The sequence below is a fragment of the Sander lucioperca genome, chromosome 23, assembly GCF_008315115.2.
Source record: "Sander lucioperca isolate FBNREF2018 chromosome 23, SLUC_FBN_1.2, whole genome shotgun sequence".
Lineage (NCBI taxonomy): Eukaryota > Metazoa > Chordata > Actinopteri > Perciformes > Percidae > Sander > Sander lucioperca.
Window position 1 is genome coordinate 3002179 of NC_050195.1, and position 22004 is coordinate 3024182.

The 22004-nt window shown below is 42.9% G+C and overlaps 1 protein-coding gene across 6 annotated transcripts in view; it reads right to left on the bottom strand.

Annotated features, from left to right (window-relative positions):
* Nucleotides 1-22004, bottom strand: part of LOC116064851 (partitioning defective 3 homolog) — a 379664-nt gene that overhangs the window by 194477 nt on the left and 163183 nt on the right. For all 6 annotated transcript variants that reach the window (XM_035998104.1, XM_035998105.1, XM_031320165.2 and 3 more), the window contains 2 exons: nucleotides 5107-5213; nucleotides 4239-4322 (listed from right to left, as the gene is read on the bottom strand). In XM_035998104.1, coding sequence (XP_035853997.1) covers nucleotides 4239-4322; nucleotides 5107-5213 — 191 coding nt within the window. The remainder of the gene's footprint in view (nucleotides 1-4238; nucleotides 4323-5106; nucleotides 5214-22004) is intronic.

A 22004-nucleotide genomic window follows, 5' to 3' on the forward strand; every position in this document is an offset into this window, starting at 1 on the left:
TGCAAAGAGATCTGATGTGCACTCGCACAGCAAAACTACAAACTCCATCCGTCTCTAAGGCGCCAGATGCCTGAGGTAGCAGGTAGACTGACTGAGTGCAAATGTTTGGTGTCCTTGCATAAACTGACAAAAAGTTTGGAGGCTTACTTATGGGAAATTAAGAATAATGATGAAATATATCAGAGCCAAAACTATTCAGAAGCCAAACCAAGATGTACAAGATACAGAAAACTACATTGCAATCAACAGCTTATTAGTGGCAAGGACAAAAGCTGTGTGCTTTTCATCATCTTCAGTTACTTCCTGTCATTTCATTGGACACAGAAACAACAGCATATTTAAATTGTGACCCTGTTTACTACAGACGTCAAGGGCAGATTCACAGGGCTCTTTAGCATTTCCGCCAAACAGGGCCACTCTCAGAACATTGCTCTAATTGACTGCATAATGTGGACATCCACGCTCTCACCGTAGACTCATCTCAGCTCCTCAATGGGGGTAAATGGCTCAGCATTAAGTTGAAATTAAAGGCGCTGCCAGGTCAGCTTAAGTGTGTTGAACAGAGAGTAATTGCGGGCCGTGTGGAAGCGGACATGATTGTGCTTTATCTCCATAAGTGTTGGCAGCTTGAAAACAAAGTATTGTGAATGGAGATTACAGCATGGACACAATCTAATGACTTCTGATCTGGTAGCAGACCAGAGACAGTAGATTAAGGAGTTTTGGTTGATCCCTGATCAGTATTCCAAGCAGCAGCAGCAGGGAGGATTGGGGACAAAGTGGCATATTTTAGAGATTTGAAGATGATGATGATTTCCTAAAAGCACTATTATTTCGATGACTGTAATGCACTTCTCAATTCCTCCCTATCTGAGTGATGGCTTTTTTTCTAGATATTTAATAGTTACTTGGAGAAAGCAGGAGAGCTAAAGCAAAATCTAAATGTTATTCTTACAGGCTGTAAAGCCTCGTTTTCACCTGGTATTAAAATCCGATCTAGGCAGCCTCTTGCTCACCCAGTAAGAGCGTTTGCCCCATGTTGGCTGAGTCCTGCAGTGGCCCGGGTTCAAATCCAACCTGCAGCCCCTTGCTGTGTGTCATCCCCCATCTCTCTCCCCCTTTCACATCTATCCACTGTCACTACAATAAAGGGAAAAAAATAATCTTTAAAATAAAAAATCCGATCTGAGTGATCAAATTACAAGTGGATAGCTTTAAGTACAGGTGTGAATGCACCCAGGACGCATTGGGATCCGATCACTCAGGCCACATTTGAACGTGGTTTAGGCCACATGTGACCACTTTCTTTTAGCAGTGTGTCAGCGTAAGTGTCCTGGGCCACATTAAGGACTGCTTGCTCAACTGTGAGCGGAACTACGTAGTCATTCAAAGTATTTCTAATGCCACAGAAACCACTGAGAGTGAATCATGTGTTTTGGATGTTATTATCATACTGTCAGTCATGTGTCAGCGTTTTTGTTCCGGTGCTGCCTGCTTTTATATCCCGGCTGTCTGGAGCTCTGTGCCCCACGGTTGCCTGGAAAAGGCAGCCACTCGTAAACAATAATCTTATTTTTAGTTTCATAAAACGTCCCTGAATTCACAAATATGTAGGAAATTACCACAGACATTCCAGCTCTTACGTCACAAGAGCTGCTGTTGCTAGTAGTCTTTGCATTGCCAGACCTATCTCCACAGCGCTGTCTAACTATGTAGAAGCCGGCGAGCCTGAGCGGCTGTAAAACAGTGGAACAGTTTAATCTTTACACTAAAAGTCCCCTATTATTTTGTTTTTTAGAAGTTTTTATTATGGAGCAGGATCAGGAAACGCTGGGTCTTCATCAGCAGTAACTTAACACGACACATATGCGAACATGAAACGTAAAATAAAACAGATATAATATAGAAACTAAACTTCAAAGCACAGAGATTCATGTATTGAGAGCTGAACACACTTAGACTTTTAGAAACCTCCTTCTCCCCATGCACAGGTCGCAACAGCTGTCATTAGTCACTGCACATTTCTAATGTATGATTTATGTGAGAGTAACAACTGAAATGCTTACACACACATACGTACACACGTACTTAGAGCTGTCCACAAGTGATTGGATCACTCAGATCAAATTTTAATAGCAGTTGAAAATGGGGCTTCAGTCAGTGAATTAATAAGGTGTCAGATATAAGCACAAGGATTTTGTAGTTAGAAGATTCTCGACAGACTGTGGAGAAAAATACCAGGCATGCTAAGACCAACTGTACCTAAAACACAAGAATTAGCATTGTAACACTGTATGGTTTTACTCCATCTTGTGGCTGGGCAGCAGTGCTGAGAAATGATTTGAAGGAGGCCACCTGCTCTCATCTACTGCCTTTAATCAAATGTTAATCCAATCATGATCAATTTATGCACGGCAATTATGTCCACAGTTTGTTTACAATTCAAACTGGTCACGGAATGAGAAGTTCATTAAGCAAAGAATGCATCTGCGAGGGGTGTGTGTGTGTGTGTGTGTGTGTGTGTGTGTGTGTGTGTGTGTGTGTGTGGTGTGTGTGCAGATGTACAGTGTATTTATGTGTATTCATTCATTCAAGGTAGATCAGTACTGCTCACACACTGTTTGCGTGTGGTAAGAAAAAGAAAGAGACAGCAAGAGTAGGTCCATACTGTTCACAAACTGCATGGGTGTAAGTTCATGCAGGTAAAGATCTGTGCATTTGTGTGTGTGTGTGTGTGTGTGTGTGTGTGTGTGTGTGTGTGTGTGTGTGTGTGTGTGTGCGTGCGTGTGTGTGTGTTAAGTGAGAGGGAGAGAGAGAGGCTCTACCCTCTCCCCTGCAGCTGTCTTCCCCTCCTGTTCTTATCTAACTTGATGTCAGTACAGTGAAGCAGAACGCGAGCAGCCGACGCTGGAGCGCCTGCAGTTCCTTGTTTGCTGTCTGGTTTTTGCTGGCTGTCTGACCCCTGTGGCCCTGGTCTAGACACTAATGACAGCCCGCTGAGCCTAATGCCTCCTGTCCGAGCACAGAGCACACAGGAAAGAGCTGGACCAGGCCATTAGCATCATCCCACTGACCAGACGCTAAGTCTTATCATGTCTGAAGTTAATTGAAGGCTCTGATAGCTATTAGTGCCCAACTTAGCTGATGGAGAAACAATTGACTTGCCATGCAGCAATGCTGCTACATCTTGCAAAATGCAGTTTGATTGTGTGGGAATACAGAACAGCATGTCTAATAAAACCGCTGAATGTGAACTTTATTTAAGTAATATTGCTTGGTGCAAGCTATCATGACTCATTACTTTCCTCCTCTGACTCAGGATAACTCAAAGTGCCACAGCTTCTGAGGGAGTCAACCGCACGAGGTCACAGCTAAATATAGTGTCCTGACACTTTTGACGCTTATAAACAACAATGGGATTAGTGTCCCAAAGAAACGACACGCAGCAATCTTCAATGACAGCCATCCTCTCTCCCTCAAATGTCATCCCGTTCCATCTCCTCACTTTGTCTTTTCACCTCGTTCCCCTGCCTCCCTCTCCCAGCGCTGAGTAGTCACATTCACCTTGGTGGTGTGCCAGTCCATTGGCGTGCAGCGGGGATCTGTGTTATACACAAGCTTTTAGTTTGATTACATCTGGCCACTTCCTCTGTCCTTTATTTTTCCTGGAATAACTGTAAACTACGATGCATTCCTCCTCTTGTCCCCTGTCATCGACACTCCTCGTCGGTTAAAAAAAAAAAATAAAGGCAAAAAAAAAAGCAGTATGAATCACCTTCAAGGCAGAGCGGACAGCATTGTGACTGAGGACATAGGTTAGGATAAAAGAAAAACACGACTTGGAAAAACTGTAAAGTCAAGAGCAAAGCTGTTTTCATTTTCTCCTTCCCACTGGGGGCTTTTTGAGCTTTCGGATATGAGCGTTCCTGGGTATGGGCGTGGTGTTTCAGCAGTGAAACTGACAAAAATAAAAAATAAAAAGATGGCCAGAAGAATCAGAGTGAGTGAACAAGACAGCCTGCAGCAACTTGTAAAAAGAGGTGAACAAGAAGGAACAGAGAGCAGAGAGTGAGGAAAGAAAGAAAAGTGAGAAACAGTGAGTAAAAGTAAAAAGAAAGCAACATCCACAGGGCTTCAAAGCAAAGGATGCAGGAGACATATTGGATGGGGAAAACAACCAGCTATTGTTTCGACTAAGCTGCATTGATTCTTTGATTTTTTTCTTCTTTTTCTTTTACCTGACATCCTGCGAACTGAGAGGCACTACGTGGATCCCGAGGGGCCCTCCTCCATTGGACACCTCTACCGGCTTGAGCAGGGATCTGCAGGACAATGATGGATGAGGCAGAGAGGACGAGAAGAAGAAGGAGGAGGCAGGGGGAGACATGCATAAAGAAACAACAGGAATGACATGAAAATGTAGAAAAGCAGGATATAAAAGACAACACGGTCCAACATGAAGATATTGATGGGATGTATGGGATGGGCGTTGGTGCAGCCTTAATGGTGGAGGCTGCATTTTTGTTGTCTATGCAAAGTCATCCATTACAAAGTCTGGCTGTTGGACCCCAGGGTCGCTTAGGGACCTAAATGGAGACTCCAATTAAGTGATTAAGATCAGATTGGTGTGCTAAAAGAGAACAGATTAATTGAAAAACGTGTGAGGGAAGGGGGGAGGAGGAGGAGAAGGTTAATTTGTGTAGATAAAGACATGAAGACAAATGAACACAAGCAACCGTTGAAGCAGATGTGTGTGATGATGTGGTCTTTCCGACACTTTGTGTTGTCATTGTCATGTGGTAATAGGGTTGGGTTTAGGTGTTTAGTGATGATGTTATGGCAATTATTAACCTTACTGGCATGATTTTCATAAATTAAAGGGTCAGTTCACCAATTATTTAAAATAAAGTTTGTCTTACCTGTAGCTATGTAACTATCTACCTATGCACATATGTTGTGTTTTATTTGCCCAGGTTTTGAGATTCCTGAAGCCACCCCATATAAAATGGAGGTGTATGTGTGTGTGTGTGTGTGTGTGTGTGTGTGTGTGTGTGTGTGTGTGTGTGTGTGTGTGTGTGTGTGTGGGGGGGGTTATGGATCACTCACTCTAGACTCAACACAGGAGAATATTCCAATGAGGAATCGGCCCTCCCTATTGGCTCAATCCTTTCAATCCTCCTTTCTTGTCTCCTTCGCTCTTCTTCCTCCTCCTCCTAAAAGAAAAGAAAGAAAAAAAAAAGACAGGATAAATCACTGAAAGACTGTTCCAGCAAAGTAAAAGACTCAGACTCTCAATTTGGCTGTGCTTGCATCCCATACTCCCCTGCCTATATCTTCCCTCTGGCTTTTAATCCAATTACCTGCAGGAACGAGTAACAACCTCAATTCTAAATCAAAAGAGACTTTCAGTAGAGTACAGACGGGACCACTGATGCCGCTACAGAAACATCCTTCCCCGGCCAAAAACTTCAGCGACTGTAGTGACAAAGTGGCCCTGATCGATGGCTCCTGCTCAATCAATCAGGTCTGGCCTGGGGCGTGGCACTGCTGCTGGGGTTTTGCGGTGATGCGATCAGGTCTAGAGTGAAGGAAAGTGGTCGCGCCCACTATCATTTGTTTCTCTCACTCTCTTCATTTCATTTACTCATCTTCCTTCGGGGCCATTAGGCAGCGGGGCCGGGAATCGGTGGCTTTTACAGGCCAGCCAGACGTCGGAGGATTTAACTAGGCTCTGGAATGAGAGAAGTTTCATGCTCTCCTTAATGGGGGATAACATCTTTATCTGAGCTCTCTTTATGGGGATGGTATAGATTGAGCAGGGCACTTACAGTACATGCAGTGCCGACATCCTGCACGTAGAATACAAGGGGGGCATATTTAATAACACAAGGTTCAATTTGAACTAATCATATGCTGAAGATTTAGTCTGGTCCTACCAGACTCTTGTACATTTCATTTGTACAGAGAGTCTGGCCACTCTCCATTGACAAGTGTTAACTTCCTTGAAAGCGGGTACTCTGTTGAAGTTTAAAACTATTGGATCTGCCCAGAGCCACTCTGGTAGCCTGGCTCCACCCTCCTAAGTACTGTCTGGTAGGACCAGGCTAACAAGAGGGGAGACAACAACAACTATCGGCTTAGATATCGCTAGCGTTAGCCTTAGCCAACTCAACTCACCCACTAACGGAGCGAGCTGGAAAATCAAACTGTTTCCAAACCCAGTGGGGAGGAGGGCCACAACATCATGGCCACCAACACAACTGAGCAAAGATTGTTTTTGCTCGGGCTTTCACTGCTGGATATTCGGCAGCGTTGCCACAACGGACCGCATCTTTCTCCGCCTCCATAACGGAACTATAACTCAAACTAGCGCACGTTACAACCTCAACGTCATCGTTCTCAGCCACTACCTCTGTTCACTGACTGGACCGCCAAATATTTGGTCGGAGAAAACCCAGACATAGAACTGAAGGAAAATTAAAATTGAGTGGAAGTATGTAAGAGGGCGCAGCCAGGCTACTGAAGGTTAGCTACAGGAGGAGGTGGACAAGTTCATCAACAAGTGACAAGCACATTGAACGTCAAAATTTCAAATTTGAAAGGACAAGGTAATTTCAGTTTTTCAGTCCTGTTAGTGACAGCTCATCCTTGTGTCTTTGTGTGTCTTTGTGTGTGTGTGTGTGTGTGTGTGTGTGTGTGTGTGTGTGTGTGTTAGGGCTGCACAATATATAATTTTGCTATGTTCATCGCAATACCAACTGGCACAATAAACACATCGCGAAAGAAATATCAGCAGAAAACTGAACTTTAAAATGTTGACATTCTTTTTATAGTAGTGCCTTTTATATTCAATTCAATGTTCAATATGTTCAATAAAAGAATGTTGGAAGTTATTTCCTTTAATTTGCTTTAAATTCAACAAGCAGTTTCTTGTATTTTAGCAGAATCCCGAAAGCAGCAGAAATGTAGAACTGAGTACACTTTAATATCTGTTTATCGCAATGTTATCCCTAGTGTGTGTGTGTGTGTGTGTGTGTGTGTGTGTGTGTGTGAGAGAGAGAGAGAGAAAGAGAGAGAGAGAGAGAGAGAGAGAGAGAGTGTGTGTGTGTGTGTGTGTGTGTGTGTGTGTGTGTGTGTGTGTGTGTTTCTGTGTGTACTGTATGTGTGAGCTTGTCAGCCCCCAGACAGCGCGTCGCCTCCTTGGGAGGGTCTGCTGAAATGCTTTGTTAGCCACCTTCTCCCTGCCCTCACCCCTTAGCTTCCTCTTTCTCTCTCTTTTAGTAAAATGTCAAGCACATCCAAATAGGTCTTGTGGTCTGGTTACTTTATGGAAATGGATTCTACCCTTTTCAGAGCCCAGGATATCTTTGGCGACACACAGGCGCGGCACAGAGGGACTCTCTCCCCTATTTATTTATAAGAGTGGGGGCATGAAATTTTCATCAGCAGTCAACCTTAAGAGACCTCGACTCACCCTACCTGTCTGTTTCCCCTCTCTAACCGTTCGCTATGAAAATGAGTCAGTCAATCAGTCAGCCCTGCCTTTAATTATGTGTCAGCTGAGGTCCCAGGTGCCTCACGGGGCCATTATTAACAAAGCCTTTTTATGAAAACCCCCCAAGTGGGTTGGCTGGATTTTTTTAATACATATATATATATATGCTGTGCACAAAGGACCTGGCCACCTGTGGGGAATCTATGAATAGAGACAGAGGGCAAAGTGTGGAGAAGGCAGGTGAAACTGCAAAAGAAGAATAAATATAAGCACATATGCCGTGAGTATATGCTATATGACGAGATTGGCAGAAACAGAGATATGGAAGCCAAAGGAATATGTTGACTTTAAAAAAGTTCATACCCAGCACAAAATGATGGTGGCGATGGTGGTCGACGTCTTTGTCTCATTAGACAACAGAGGGATCTGATTCACAGTGTGTCATCACGGAGAGTGACATGTAATTAACTTCAGTAATAGTAGCTCTCAGCAACAATCTCCTGTCTGTTAGTTTGCTCCTGTAGATGGCAAGTAGTTGTGATTTCCCTCCTAGCATCTTTCTGCTGAAATGTAAGAAAAACTAAAGATAGTAATGTAATGGAATAGAGAACACGTAAAGAATAAGGAAAGACTATCTGTGAGTAATATTGTCAGAGCACCAAGGTGAAAGGATTCTTCACTTGCACCAGGCCAAAAGCACAGCGCAAGCAGTTGAATGTGTGAATGTGAGAAAGATAAAATTACCAAAAGATGGCACAAGTAGACTAGGACAAGGTGATATTTCTATTCAGGTATATTCCAGACGACTGGTGTGAAAAACCAAGGGGAACTGTGAAAATAACATGAAAACTAAGAAGGAACTCCGTGATGAAAAAGAAAGACATTGAGTGAGCAAAACCAGAGTGAGTTTGCAATGAAGAAGAGCAACGGAGTTGTGAATAAGGGTAATGGGACAGAAAAGACAATGTAGGCCTCAATCAGCCTCAGCAAATTCTTGCTTTGTTTAAAGTGGGGAAATATGCTAACAGGGTGAGATTTTCACTTGTTTCAAGAACTTTCTTAACTGTTTTCTGGAATCATTTCACTGCTTTGGCAGGATTTGTAATGTTTTTGTGAAAAATATACTAATGTTTAGCACATTTAAAGTGAAACATACAGTCATAATATCTAGCTGAAACAAATAACACACCCCTCTTACACTACTGGCTTTGTAAGTGCTGGTGTTTGGATGTAAGAGCACATTTCCTCAGTTATTGTGAAAGTTTTCATTCTCGTATTTGAATGCACAACATGCTTCAACTGCTAGTAAATTTCCACCACAAACAGAAACACATGATTGACACTTGACACTGGATTCAAAAGGCAAGTGGCCACTGTGGTTCATTAGAGTCAAACGGGGCTATCCAACCAGCAAGGGTGCAGCCTCTTCATTAGAGACTCTGGAAAAAGACTGTGCTCTAACACGTCTAGGTCTGAATATAATAACTAATTACTTGTTAAGATTGACATTTCAGGCAGTGAAGTCCTTCAGGATTGCTGCTGACTTCTTTCTACTGTAGTAGCTGAGTTGAAGAAGAAGCCATCTCCCTTCATATTTGCTGCCAGCCCACTTATTGTCTGTCCTCGTGTCAGTGGTAAAGCCGTGCACTGAGTGACAGCAGAGGAGAGGCACAGACTAAATATACATCCATCTCTCTCTCTGCCCCTCCACTCGCCCTCTCTTCCCTCCTTCTTTGTCTTTCCATCATTCTGAATCTATCCCTTCCCCCTCTCCAAAAACCCTCCATTTCTTCCTCCCCTGAGTGCTTTTAGCACCCTGTTGATCCCTTGGTAACCAGTGGAGTGGGGAAGCAACAAAGCTTTTCTCATTCCTTGCTATCTCTCTCGTTCTCTCTCTCTCTCTCTTCACTCCCTCCCTCCCATACAGTTGGGAGGGCTCAGAGCCCTGATCTTTGGCCAAAAATCCACCAGCCTTTTTTAACAATGAAGTAAAGCATAAAGCAAGGAGTGGAGCATTGGCCATCGGACAGCTGCAGCATTAGATTATTGAGACTCATATAAGAAAGCGATAGAGCAACAGAGAGAGAGAGAGAGAGAGAGAGAGAGAGAGAGAGAGAGAGAGAGAAATGGAGAGCCGCAAAGTGCAGTCTTGTTACCTTCATATGGACAGACAGGTTAGAATGGTGAGAGGACCAAAGAAGAGGCGAAGAGTGGGAGGGAGGGAGCAGCTGTCTGCTCATGAAGGAAAACACTGTACACACACACACACACATAAACACACACACTAACACATTGACGCCCACTGCTTGGGGTTGGGACAAAGGGTGTGTGTTGAGGAGCTGTCATCCTCCATCAACCACTATCCTAAAGGACACCTACTGTAAGCGTGTGTGTGTGTGTGTGTGTGTGTGTGTGTGTGTGTGTGTCATGCCATTAGCCATGGGCAAGTACAACATGTAGCTGTTAGGGGAGAGAGGGGGAGAAGGGCTGGGGACTCCCTCCTGAGCCCATCTTTGGCGTCAAGGGCTTAACAAGGACAAGTTCAAAGGTCGCAGCAAACGGTGTATTCCTGGCCACCACCCCTCCTTTAGGGCTGAGGTCCACATCTGTGTGACAGCTTCATGTGTGGAACAGGCCTCCCTGTCAGAGGATGTCACACGTTCCCTTACAATGGGCCGACTGTGCCCAGCAGAACAATGGAGGCCAAAGAACAGGATATAGAATTATCTCAAAATGAACAATTGGGAGTGTTCGCTGTTTGAACAAAATAAAGGAAACAAGCAGTTTAACTGGCGCATTTAGTAAAATGGCTGTTGAAATATTTACAAAGACTGCCCTCTGTGAAAACATTAATCTAGCCAAAGGTAACAAACAATGGCAACATGTGAAAAGAATCTGTTCTCAGTGAGCAGAGGTGTAAGAAAGAAAGCAAAAAAAGCAGCAGAGGCTTTTCCTCTTCCTCACAAAAGGTTAAGGAGCCATAATTGTACCCTCATTACCTCCAGTTAGTACAGTTCGACTAAACACTGTACAACAGACAAGACCTAAAAGGACTTTACAGTACCGCTGCATTGCACAATGGCATTGACATACAAAGACAAGCTGCCGGTAATAACTCTTAATTGTCCTATTAAAGTTCCTTTGACCTCACGAAGCAATTACCAATACTTTTCCATTTTAACCGGAGCCAGAAACTCGCAGTTTTCAATCAGCAGTGTAGAATAAGCCTTTATGGCATTGGACACAACGATTTTTCACCTAGATTTGAACCACAGATGATCCCAACTTGTGTTCTTCAAAATAAAGCAGCTGCCTTGACCAGCTGCTGATGGATAGAATGTGCAGTGTGTAGCCTGACCTGGTCATAGCTGTGACAGAATTGACTATACATGGATTATTCTGCATGTTACAGAAGGTCTTTTATCCCTCATATCCATGCCTCAGAGGAAACTGCCATTGGGGCCAAATTACGCACCAACATGGCCTCTGTGAATAGATTGGATGTGACTGTTGCACCGAATGACCCAGCCCCACCCTCTCCACCATCGTTAACCCTTCATTCCCCACCAGTCCATCGGACTCCGACGCCATTAAAACAACCAATACGTCACAATGACTAAGATTATGAGACACTTATTTACATTGATGTTGGTGATAGGGGAACATTATGAAAGGCTGAGCGAAGAGTTAAACTGGTTAGTGGATGATGAAGGGTCATACTGACCTCCTTCATTCTACCCACAAGTTCCCTAAATGGCACAAAAGACAGTTTCAGCATACTGTCTTATCTTCTTTACATTGTTATGATCTTAAGGGTCACGAGGATGTAAGCTAATGGTGATTTCAATACGTAGCAGTGAGGATTTATTGTGTTGATGTGAAGAGAGTTGTACACAGAATATACAGCGTCGTGCCTACTGTATCGGGCAGTCTTTAAATAAATGTTTCATTTGTTTTGCAATCTATTAGCTCCCTGTTGGACTTGAAACAGCAGATCTGGAAGAAAATATAAGCAGCGTGGCACTGGTGCTATCTCTTGCTTTGTATGTGTGTGAGGGAGAGAGACAGAGAGAGTGAGGTTACATAGTAACAGTCCTATGTTTGTGTGCCAAGGGGAGAAGCTGAGGTGGCGGCTGTCCTCTGATGAGGACATGTGTTGTCTTTCATATTTCACACTATGCACCCATGGGCTCCAGGCTTCTTCAAAGGAGAGCACTCGCATTCCAGATTAGATGTACTATTCCTTTTGATAATGATGAAAGGGAGTCAAATATGTGTTGTTGTGCTAGGTTAAGACAGTGGGGAGTGGGGTTTGTTTGGGTATCAAGAACCTGTTTTTTAACCTGTTTTCCGGTCAATTTTTTAAGAAACAAGGATGTGTTACTAAGTAAGCTTTTTGATTTCCCTCATCGACCCTGACAGCAAAGTTTGGATTTACCTTAGAGTCCTGTGTTTCTGTATATATCATTGGAACGCATGCGCCAATGCACATGTATACTGCTTACAAGACAGCAGTGATAAACATTACATGACTGTGTTGAGGAAGACTTTCTGCAGCATGGTTTCTGAATGTAGCATTTTCATAGCCATAAGGCTTCATAATCTATGAGCTAGCACTTTATTGTGTAAAACCATAGACTGTATAATATTAATGGACCGAGCATGTGTGACGTCACCCATTGGTTTGTGGAGATCTGCTATGAGTCATCGAGTTTGCCGTTACGGGCGCAGCCATCCTGGTTGCGGATGTGACGATTTTAGACGAGAGGGAGGAGCCACGTTATGTTACACACTTTCACTGGCAATCACATCATAGCCACGCCCTAAAACGCCCTCCGCTTTATCGCTGATTTTAAAATCGACGAGACCATATATATAGACCATAGACGAGACAAATTAACATCATTCTGTATTGCAGAAGTTAAAACTAGCGATTGAGACCATAAACTCATTATGAAAATGTTTACTGAGGTAATAAATCAAGTGAGAAGTGGGTCACTTTCTCATAGACTTCTACAGAAACCGACCTCCTTTTGCAACAGCACGTGTCGCCCCCTGCTGGAATTCAGATAGAATGCAGGTTTAAGGCACTTCCGCATTTGCAGCACTTCGCCGAACCGGATGCTTTGTCCATTAATATTAACAGGCTATGTGTAAAACAGGAAACATTCATCTTGTTGATGGAAAGGCAAACCCTTTTTTTTTTACAAAATTACAGATTTTATGATGCAGATAGTCTTTACGTTTAAAAAAAAAAATCTTACCCAAACTATTTGACAACAGCAAGAGCCAGAATTGGATAAGAATCCAAATCAATATTAATCACAATATCGTGACTAAATGATAACCAACACCAGTGGGGGTATATTAATATATCTCCATTCTCAATTAAATATTTTCCTGCCAGTGATATGCATGATATATTGTATTTCCAGTTGGCCAAGTTCAATTTCACTCCCCCATCCCAGTGCCTTATTTTAATCAACAAAGATCTCCAGCCTTTAAATCTGTCTCTTTTTTGTTTTGTTCTGGAAAGACATGGCTTCTGGCTCATAAAAGTTCAGGCTCTGCGGGGATTTACTTGAAGCAAATTACAGGGACAGACAGGTTACTAATGCTGTTAAGCAAATTAAATCAGAGATGTGGGGCAGCATTTGTCCACATCAGGACGGAGAGCAGCGAGATGTGTCTGTTTAATGATATTTGGAAAAACAAAGGCCTGTCTCTCTTTACTTCACTCGTTTGCCCTATTTGTCTCTCAACTACAATCTACGTCTCTTCTTTTGTCTCTGCCTGCGACAGTAAGACCTGCTTTGTGCGGAATACATCATCTGCCAGCGCCTGTTTCATATCAGGCCTGGACTGATCTATCAATGACACAGCTGCCTTTGCCTTTGCCCACTGTATCGTTAAATTGCACTTTAATTAAATTAGGCCTGCTAATTATGAGGGCTTAAATCAATCACCAGGTCAATAACAAAGGCCTAAAGCGGACGGAGAGGCCCGAGACTTTTTCTAAACCTCATCAATAACAGCCGCAACCGGAGCAGACCGCTCCTGTACCAGAGAGCCGGAGGTTCAAACGGGTAGGAATTACTGTGAATTAAGTTAGCGTCACCGGCTTTTGTCCAGAGCACTTCTTACTCTTACAAGCTCTGTGAATAATGTATGTTTGAATACAGTCAACGTGTTTCAAAGAGTTCAAATGTGCATAGCATTTTGCATTAGAATAGCACTTCAAAGGGGTGTTTGAAGCAGATTTGGAGTTTCTGGTGCATAAAAAATAGTTCAAAAGGGATATTATGACATTCCAGACACCTGGTTTAGGTGAAGGGAGGTGATTCTGAACAGATAATCCTTGGGGGTTGAGTGCGCAGCCCAGCTGAGCAAGACGGTCCCAGCTGAATCCCGGCTCTTTATCCATGCATTTAAAAAAGCTCTGTGGTGCTTTTCACAGATTAATCATCATTTTGAGCTTATTAAGTGGGAGGAGAGTCTACTTTCCACTGCTCAGAACGTTTAATCCATCTTTCAAACTGTGAAGGTCAGTGAGCGAATGTTACCCCTGTTGAAATAATAGCGGGTGTTTGAATTTGAATGAGAGCACCCGTGGTTCTGATCTGGATTGCAATTAAATACATCTTCATTTTTATTATTATTTTCAGTAGCCGCTCCTGCAATTACGTGAGTCACACTGACTAATTGAGTAGCACGGTGGCTGCCAATAAACTACACTCCTTGCACTGCCAAATTGTCATCCGAACTATCTCATCCAACAGTTACTATGATCACCATCAGCGACCATGGCTGCATTGGAAAAGAAGATGTGGAGAGCAGCAATTCACACAAGAATCTCATCATATAGGATGTTTTAACACACTGTGACCTCAAACTCTAAATACACTGAACACGAAGAAGGAGGGAATGAAAAAGAGGGAATGAGGGTGAATGATGTTGAACTATGAATAATTAAGTCGAAAGTAAAGCTTTGGTACACATTGCAGCGAGTTATTACAGGGGGGGAACGGTCTTTTCCACAGATCAGCCATTGTTTGCTGTGTTGTTTGAGCAGGTGGGGGTGTGTGTGTGTGTGTGTGTGTGTGTGTGTGTGTGAGGACTCATCTGTAGCGTCATGGGATCAGTATAGGATGGGGGGGCTTTTCTATTTCATTTTAATTGGAAGCTGAAATTCTTGGATAAGGGGTAGACAGAAAGCCATTTGGTAAAGTCCTTGGTCTCAGCCAGGGCTAAATGAAGAGGGGCGTGTGGAGATGAGGGGCATGCGGAGGGCCAGTAATGAAGAAACGTCCCAAAAGACTTCGGCACAGTCACAGTAATCTAGCGGACCCAGGAAGGGTCTTTAGTGGAGAATGGGGGAGGAAAGAGCAATGAAAGGGAGGTGAGGTGAAGGATGTAGGGGCCGCTTTCTGAACTAAACTAAAAAACTCGAAACAGCCTTGTAATTATTCTAATATAAAGTTGTTGTTTTTTTTTGTTTACATACGTCGTGGCTCTGAGTGCACTGATGAGTGCATGATTAAACAAGATATCGATTTATCAAAGGAGTGTGCTAGTTAGAGTCGAAGATACAATACAACAAGTGATTGCAATCACTGATGAGATAAGAGCACGAAGGAATCATCAGTGTCACAACAAACAAGACAGATCGGTGCATGCATAGTCCGTTTGTAGCATGTAAACATTGTACATGTAAAGACACACACCTACAAAACATGAACTGAGCACACCCTAAGGCATGCTTACATATCACGGTATCTGCTCATGTGTCAGCCAATCATATAATAACATCAGCAGGAGTCTCAGTTTCCAACCCAATGGACACACATAAAGCCCAACCTCCGCTCCACTGTTTTCTAAATGGAAAAGGCTGTCAACATGGTTCTGGTTGAAATGATGATTACATGTGGTAATATCAGAGTATGTTGTGATGGAGCTCAGTAGGGGTGCTATATTCCACACAACAGCTCCCATGACCTGTATACCTAGACAACAAAGAGGAGAGAATTCCAATGGAAAACTGCTCTGTAGAGAGAAGTGCAGCCCATTACAGAGGTGCGCCTTGCTAGAATGACACCATTAGCGCTATCTTGGCTATTCCAAATGTGGGCATCCAGCTTTGAAACGCTCAAAGGATTAGACCAGCGATTTTGCATGTTTAACGGCAAAACATTTTCAAAAATATGGCATAGTTTTTGAGATTTTTCAGTCTTTACAGACATTCCAGACACGAGATGGCAACCCTTTTGTTTCATTGAATTAGGAGGATTAGAACTAGCTTAGGGAGGTTTTCCAGGCACGTCCAGCTGGGAGGAGGCCTCGGGGAAGACCCAGGACTAGGTGGAGGGATTATATCTCCAACCTGGCCTGGGAACGCCTCGGGATCCCCCAGTCGGAGCTGGTTAATGTGGCTCGGGAAAGGGAAGTTTGGGGTCCCCTGCTGGAGCTGCTACCCCCGCGACCCGTTACCGGATAAGCGGAAGAAGATGGATGGATGGATGGAGAACTAGCTTGAGATAGGTAATCTATAACTGGGAACATAGCGGTACAGTACAGTACATTTTAGGCTACTGCACTCAAGCGTGATATAATTTGTCTCCCAGGTGGTGAATTAATGTGTCGTGGGATGCTCCCAACATCCAAGATTTTATATTTAGCTGACAAACATCAGCCTCCTTAATAAAAGATACAAAGCCCACATTATTATCATCTTTGTCTTCAGGTTTGAGTTTTTGATCAAATAGCAAGTGAGTACAATGCTGAAATCTGGAATATCAGAGCTTACTGTCAGAACTATTTATGTACCTGCCTAACACTATGTTTGCTGTGATTATCTATGGTATCTAAAGGAAATTTAAAGTCTTAGTATGTTCATCTTTATACTCTACTGAAGGCTATGGACACCAATTGCATTAGACCTCCAATCATGCATCTGTGCTTTATGAATGGTAATAATAGGGTAAATAAAGGAATAGGACATACATTTTGAGATTTGATGGACACAAACACAAAGTTCTACTAGGAAACATCTTTATTGTGCTGTGGCAGCATGACCCTTACAACCCTAGTTCTGACACACACGTTCTGTATATATCCTTTATAAGTTACTGTAGGCTTTTCTCTATCACATGTTGATATAAACTGGACAGAAATAGAAACGGCTCACAATCAAGAACTGAGCAATATCTGAATGAAACTCCAAATAATACTTATTAGTGGTACAGCACAGAGTGGCTGGCTACCATGACTACATCTGTATGGGAGGAACAGAAATAGACTGATTGGCCCACTACCATCTCTCTCCTCCTCACCCTCTCTCTTTAGAGGCTTACTATTCCTCCATCTCCTTGGCTCTGAAATGAAACCACCTCATTCCTCTCTGTTCACATCTAACTGTGACCGCTTTTGTTCTCCGGCCGATGCAAATGAAAGAAAACGAGATAGGGAAGCAGCCCCGTCTCATGTTTCTCCGTGGCACTGAGATGGGGATGTTTACTGTCAGCCTGGGCCTTATTACATTCCTTCAGCAACTTAAAAGCATTGGCCCCCTAATGGGACCTATAAAACAGTGAGAAAAGCCTATTGTGACAATGGACCTCATTGTGTCAGAGTGGACTCATTTGGCACTCTGCTTCAGAGTGGAAATGTGTGGCAGTGAGGAAAAGAGAGGGTGAGAAAGTATAAAGAAATCAAATAAATAGGAGTAAATGACTTCACACTGTGGAAAATCTGGCACTGCCAATCACCAAAATCCATCTAGAGCCTTAGTGTCTGGCATAAAAAAAAGCTTTTTAGCCGTACCTATTGCAGAATATACTGTACTTTCCTTGTTTTTGAATGATCATTTAAGGAAGGCATCTTTTTGCTCTGGCTGCCAACAAGAGGGGTGTAATTAACTTCACAACAGCAACACCTTGCCTGAATATTGGACATGCTCCTCCTACAGAAGCTCACCACTCCCCTTCAAAGCTTAGTCACTGCCTCCTCTGCAAGAAAAAGTAATTGGATTCAACAAAAAATGTAGGACGATAAGCACAAAATGATTTCACCTCAAGAATCCGTGTTAGGAGTGTGCATCTTCCTCTCCCAGCTTTGTTCTCTGCTGCCCACGCTGGTTTGGCTCCACGCTGGCGGCCCCGTTTTATTCCCTCAAGTCATTATTGTCTTCAGCTAAGGTGCCCCTGCTCCCTGTGATTTGTGGGTAATGAGCTGGCACCCCCCTGCCCGTATTCAATTATTCTCATTGAGAAAGTGATTTCTCACTCCACGGAGCAAATCCGAGAAGGCAAAAGCGTGAACTCTAATCAAGAATTAACACGTTCAGAACCAGCAGTGCGGGGAAGGATAGCCACCCTGATACTGTAGACGTGGTGTAGGAGTGGACAGGAAAGAGTGGAAAGACAGGCAAGGGTAGAGGGACAGACGAGTGACAATCAACGAGGTAAGCCGATTTTTCTCCTGTCCCTGGAAAACTTTGTCTTTAGTGTTTTGAACTGAGAAAGGATTTGAACAAAACTTGTGTTTACAACCTAAGCACAGACAGCCTTGCTGAAGGGCTGTTTGCAGTGATTGGGTCTGAGCAATAATTAACCACAAAAATAGGGAGTGGAAAAAGGGGGAAGATGAGTGCAAACTTAGGAGAAAAGAACATAGATGAGGAGAGATGAAGAGCACCCATAGCTCAGTGAGGTGGAACACAGGAGGAAAGAAAGACAGCTTCAACACGGAGAGAAAGGACACTGACAAGTACCTTTTCATTTGAAACTAGATATGTCACTTTGCAAATAAATCACGATGATACTGTTTTATTAACCACTGAAGATCATGATGACTAAGTTTTAACTTCATTAACTCCAATGCAACATAGTGATCACATTCCACACTTGTATTGTTTTTGTCGTTTTGATTTCCCATTTCTTTTTCAGAGGCTTTTACACCCTGACAAAACTAAAATTTTAAAGGAAAAAGTTAAAAAAAATATATATTTCAGGGGGAAGTTTTTGCATATAAATAGTCCAATTTGAAAGATGGCAAAAAGCTCTCGGGAGTGTCAAAAGCATCGCTATCAACCTTCGGAAGCCTGAATCAGTCAAACCCTAATCTGAACTGTCTCGTCACACACACACACACACACATCCACACACAGAGGAAGACAGGTTAAACATTTGCAGGCTACAGTACACACAGCTGATAGAGAAGAGTGTTGGCAACTTTCAAAAAATGTCTGCCACCTCCTCTCCTGTTCAGACGAGATAAGAGAAGAGACATGATTTGCACGATTTTCAATGAAGTAAGAAAGGCAAGAAAGTGAAGAAGAGCAAGAACAAATAACAGATATCTTGCTTAGAGGGGAAAGAAAAGGCCAACATTGCATGACACTTTGTCATTGAACAACAGAGATTGACAGCTTTTGTTGTTCTTCTGCTTTCCAAAGAGGATGATTCCCAATTCTGAGTAGAGCAACATGTTCAGCTTTGTCTCGCTTCCAGTCCCTTGCTGGCACTTTTCACATGCTGTCCTTGGGAACTACATTTGTCTGCTGTGTTATGTGCTCGGGATTAAGTTGTGAAAGTTGTTCTGAATTGTTAAGCACTTATTTCTATCATTCTTATTCTCTGTCTGTCCCGGTGTGTCTATGTTGTGTGTGTGTGTGTGTGTGTGTGTGTGTGTGTGTGTGTGTGTGTGTGTGTGTGTGTGTGTGTGAAGGTGAGAGGGGAGCCTTCCTGAATGCTAATAGACACAGAGAGTCGAGTGAGAAAAGCTCCTGGGCAGAAAAGCTGGTGGATGATTAACTGTCGTGTACTCAATATAAATCACTCACTCTCTCTCCCCCTCTCTCTCACTCACACACACACACACACACACACACACACACACACACACACACACACACACACACACACACACAGGTTAAGGTTAATGGTGATTATCACAGCCGTATATAAATAAAAAAAAAAAAGATGTTAAGTTAATAATGAGATGGTAATTAGCATTATTTTTTATAATTGCTAATTTACAATGTATTTTCTCTGCCGTGGAATGAATCAAGAAAATTACACTACCAACAGTGTGTGTGTGTGTGTGTGTGTGTGTGTGTGTGTGTGTGTGTGTGTGTGTGTGTGTGTGTGTGTGTGTGTGTGTGTGTAATTCTGACACACTTACCGAATGACAGAATTAGACTAAGTATGTAATATGTAGGGCTGGGCGATATGACCTAAAAATAAAATCCCCGATTTTTTCCAAAAAAATCCGATTTAAGATTTAAATCGATTTTTTCTCCCCCTACTTAAAATCAATCTGCAGATGACAAAGAAATTGTTCAAAACAAGTTTTAACTTTATTTTGTTTTGACTCACACACACGCACACACATGGGGCATGTATACCATTATGATTATTCATGCCAATTTTGTGGAAATATAAATTGGTTTGAGTGTTTTCCCTTTTTTTGGATGGGGGGTGCTATATATTCAACAACAAACAAACGGATGCGTGAGATAAAGCTGTTTTCACACATACAGGTAATTCACGTCTCGTTCCTCGCTAAAAGTTCAAATCATTTTAACATTATTGCGCAACCTTGCCCCTATTTTCACCTGTTGCTGAGTAACGTACATTAACATCCCATGGTCTCTTGAATGTAGCATGCCTGTAGCAAGCTCCTTCGTAGTAACTAGCGGTAGAAACAAACGTCGAAGAGGAGCTCCGTGCTACAGAGCGGCGATTACTAGTTGTTTAAGCCGCTACAGACCTCCGTCACAGCTCGGTCGTATCAGCAGCATTTAGTAGATGTGGTGAGCCGCAAAAGAGTTCCTCAACACCGCCTCTGGTGCCCCGCATGGTGGTCCTTTAGGTCAGCGGTAGCTGGTGGTTCAGTTATCCGATAATAGGTGACTCTCAGCCGGGGACAGAGCACCGCGAGCTGCCGGTCATTTCGGCGGAGATTACGGATAAGTAAGTAATGAAACTACTAGTTAAGAAAATAATTAATGTTAGTCCTGTCGCTGCCATGTTGTTTGTGTATCTCTATGGCAAACGCGCGGGGCGAGGGCTGAGCCCGTTCGGAGCTATGGGAGCCCAGAGGGGAGCGTCGGCGGATGTTAAGGAGAAAATCGATTTTCATTTAAACAAATCGACGTTAACTACACATTCGAGTTAATCAATAAAATCGATTTATCGCCCAGCCCTAGTAATATGTTTTGCTTCAGGCTGTGTGCAGGACTCTACACACAGCTGGTGGCTGAAACATATTGAGGTAAAAGTATATAAGCAAATATATCTAATTTAGATTTTAAATCAGATTTTACTTCTACTTTTTTTCATTTGTACATCCCCAAAACATTGGGAATAGTGTTAATATTGATACTGCGATACATTATTGCAAGTATGTAATGATAAATCCCGCATTCTCACCTTAAGTTCACTCAACAACAGGTAGTCAAATCAATCAATAAGCACTACAAGTCAGTACAATGCTAAATCTAACTGCCCACTTAGAGGTGAAAAGAGGAGTTGACCAGTACTAAATGAGGCTTAAAAAGCAGTGCAGGCCTTGCGAGATGTTGTAGAAAAAAACCCTGCTCTGTTCTGTCAGGGGTCATGACGTTCCGGCCGGGGTTCAGTGGAGATGGCTAATTAAGAGAGGAGAGGCCACTCCTCCTGACGCTCAGGGTTACATTGTTCTCACTCAGGTCCCAGGGTGGACTGGAGCGTCTCTGGTGAGCTGCCATTTCCACAGCTCTCACACAGTTACATGTTAAAAAAAGGTACAGCTTGTGTAATCTATTATCATATTCTAAAAGTATGTCTATTCTTAAGGCAGTTCTTTAATAGAGGTGAGATAATTCCACTACCTGGACATTTTAACTTCTGTTAAAAAGTCACTGGAAGAAAGTCACAATAAAGCAGATAAGTGGTTTTATTAAGTATTAGCTGGAATTATAAAAGTGACACTTTTTTGCAGTGTAGAAAGAGAGAAATGGAAAGAGGGCTACAAACAGGGATTATACATAATAGGGAAAAAAGGAATAAGAGAGAAAAAAAAAAGTATTTTTTGTGGGTACTGCTGTGTGCTTGGAATCAATGTTGAATACACAGCAGCACCTACTGGTTGCCTGACTGGTCAGGCCCACTGGGCAGCAATTAGAAAAGACATATGGTGGGTACATCTTGCATGTATGCATTAAAGAGTTCTTCCATAGACTAAACATGCACAAGGTCTCTCATCTACTCATGCAACATCTTTGGAGCCGGCTAACCTTCCTGTGTGCGTTTCAGGTAAAATTAAAAGGCAAGTCCTGGATAAGTGCAAGACACAGGACCCGACAGCGGGACTGACTGCACTGCTCTGGAATTTGGGTTGCTGCTTTTTCTGTGCACTCTTCTGCACACGACAAAACCCCCGACCTGCTCTTTATCAAACACCAGCCCAGATTGATTTAAACCTAATGCACTCACAATGCAAACACTGCATCCCCCAGAAAGCCCTGAAG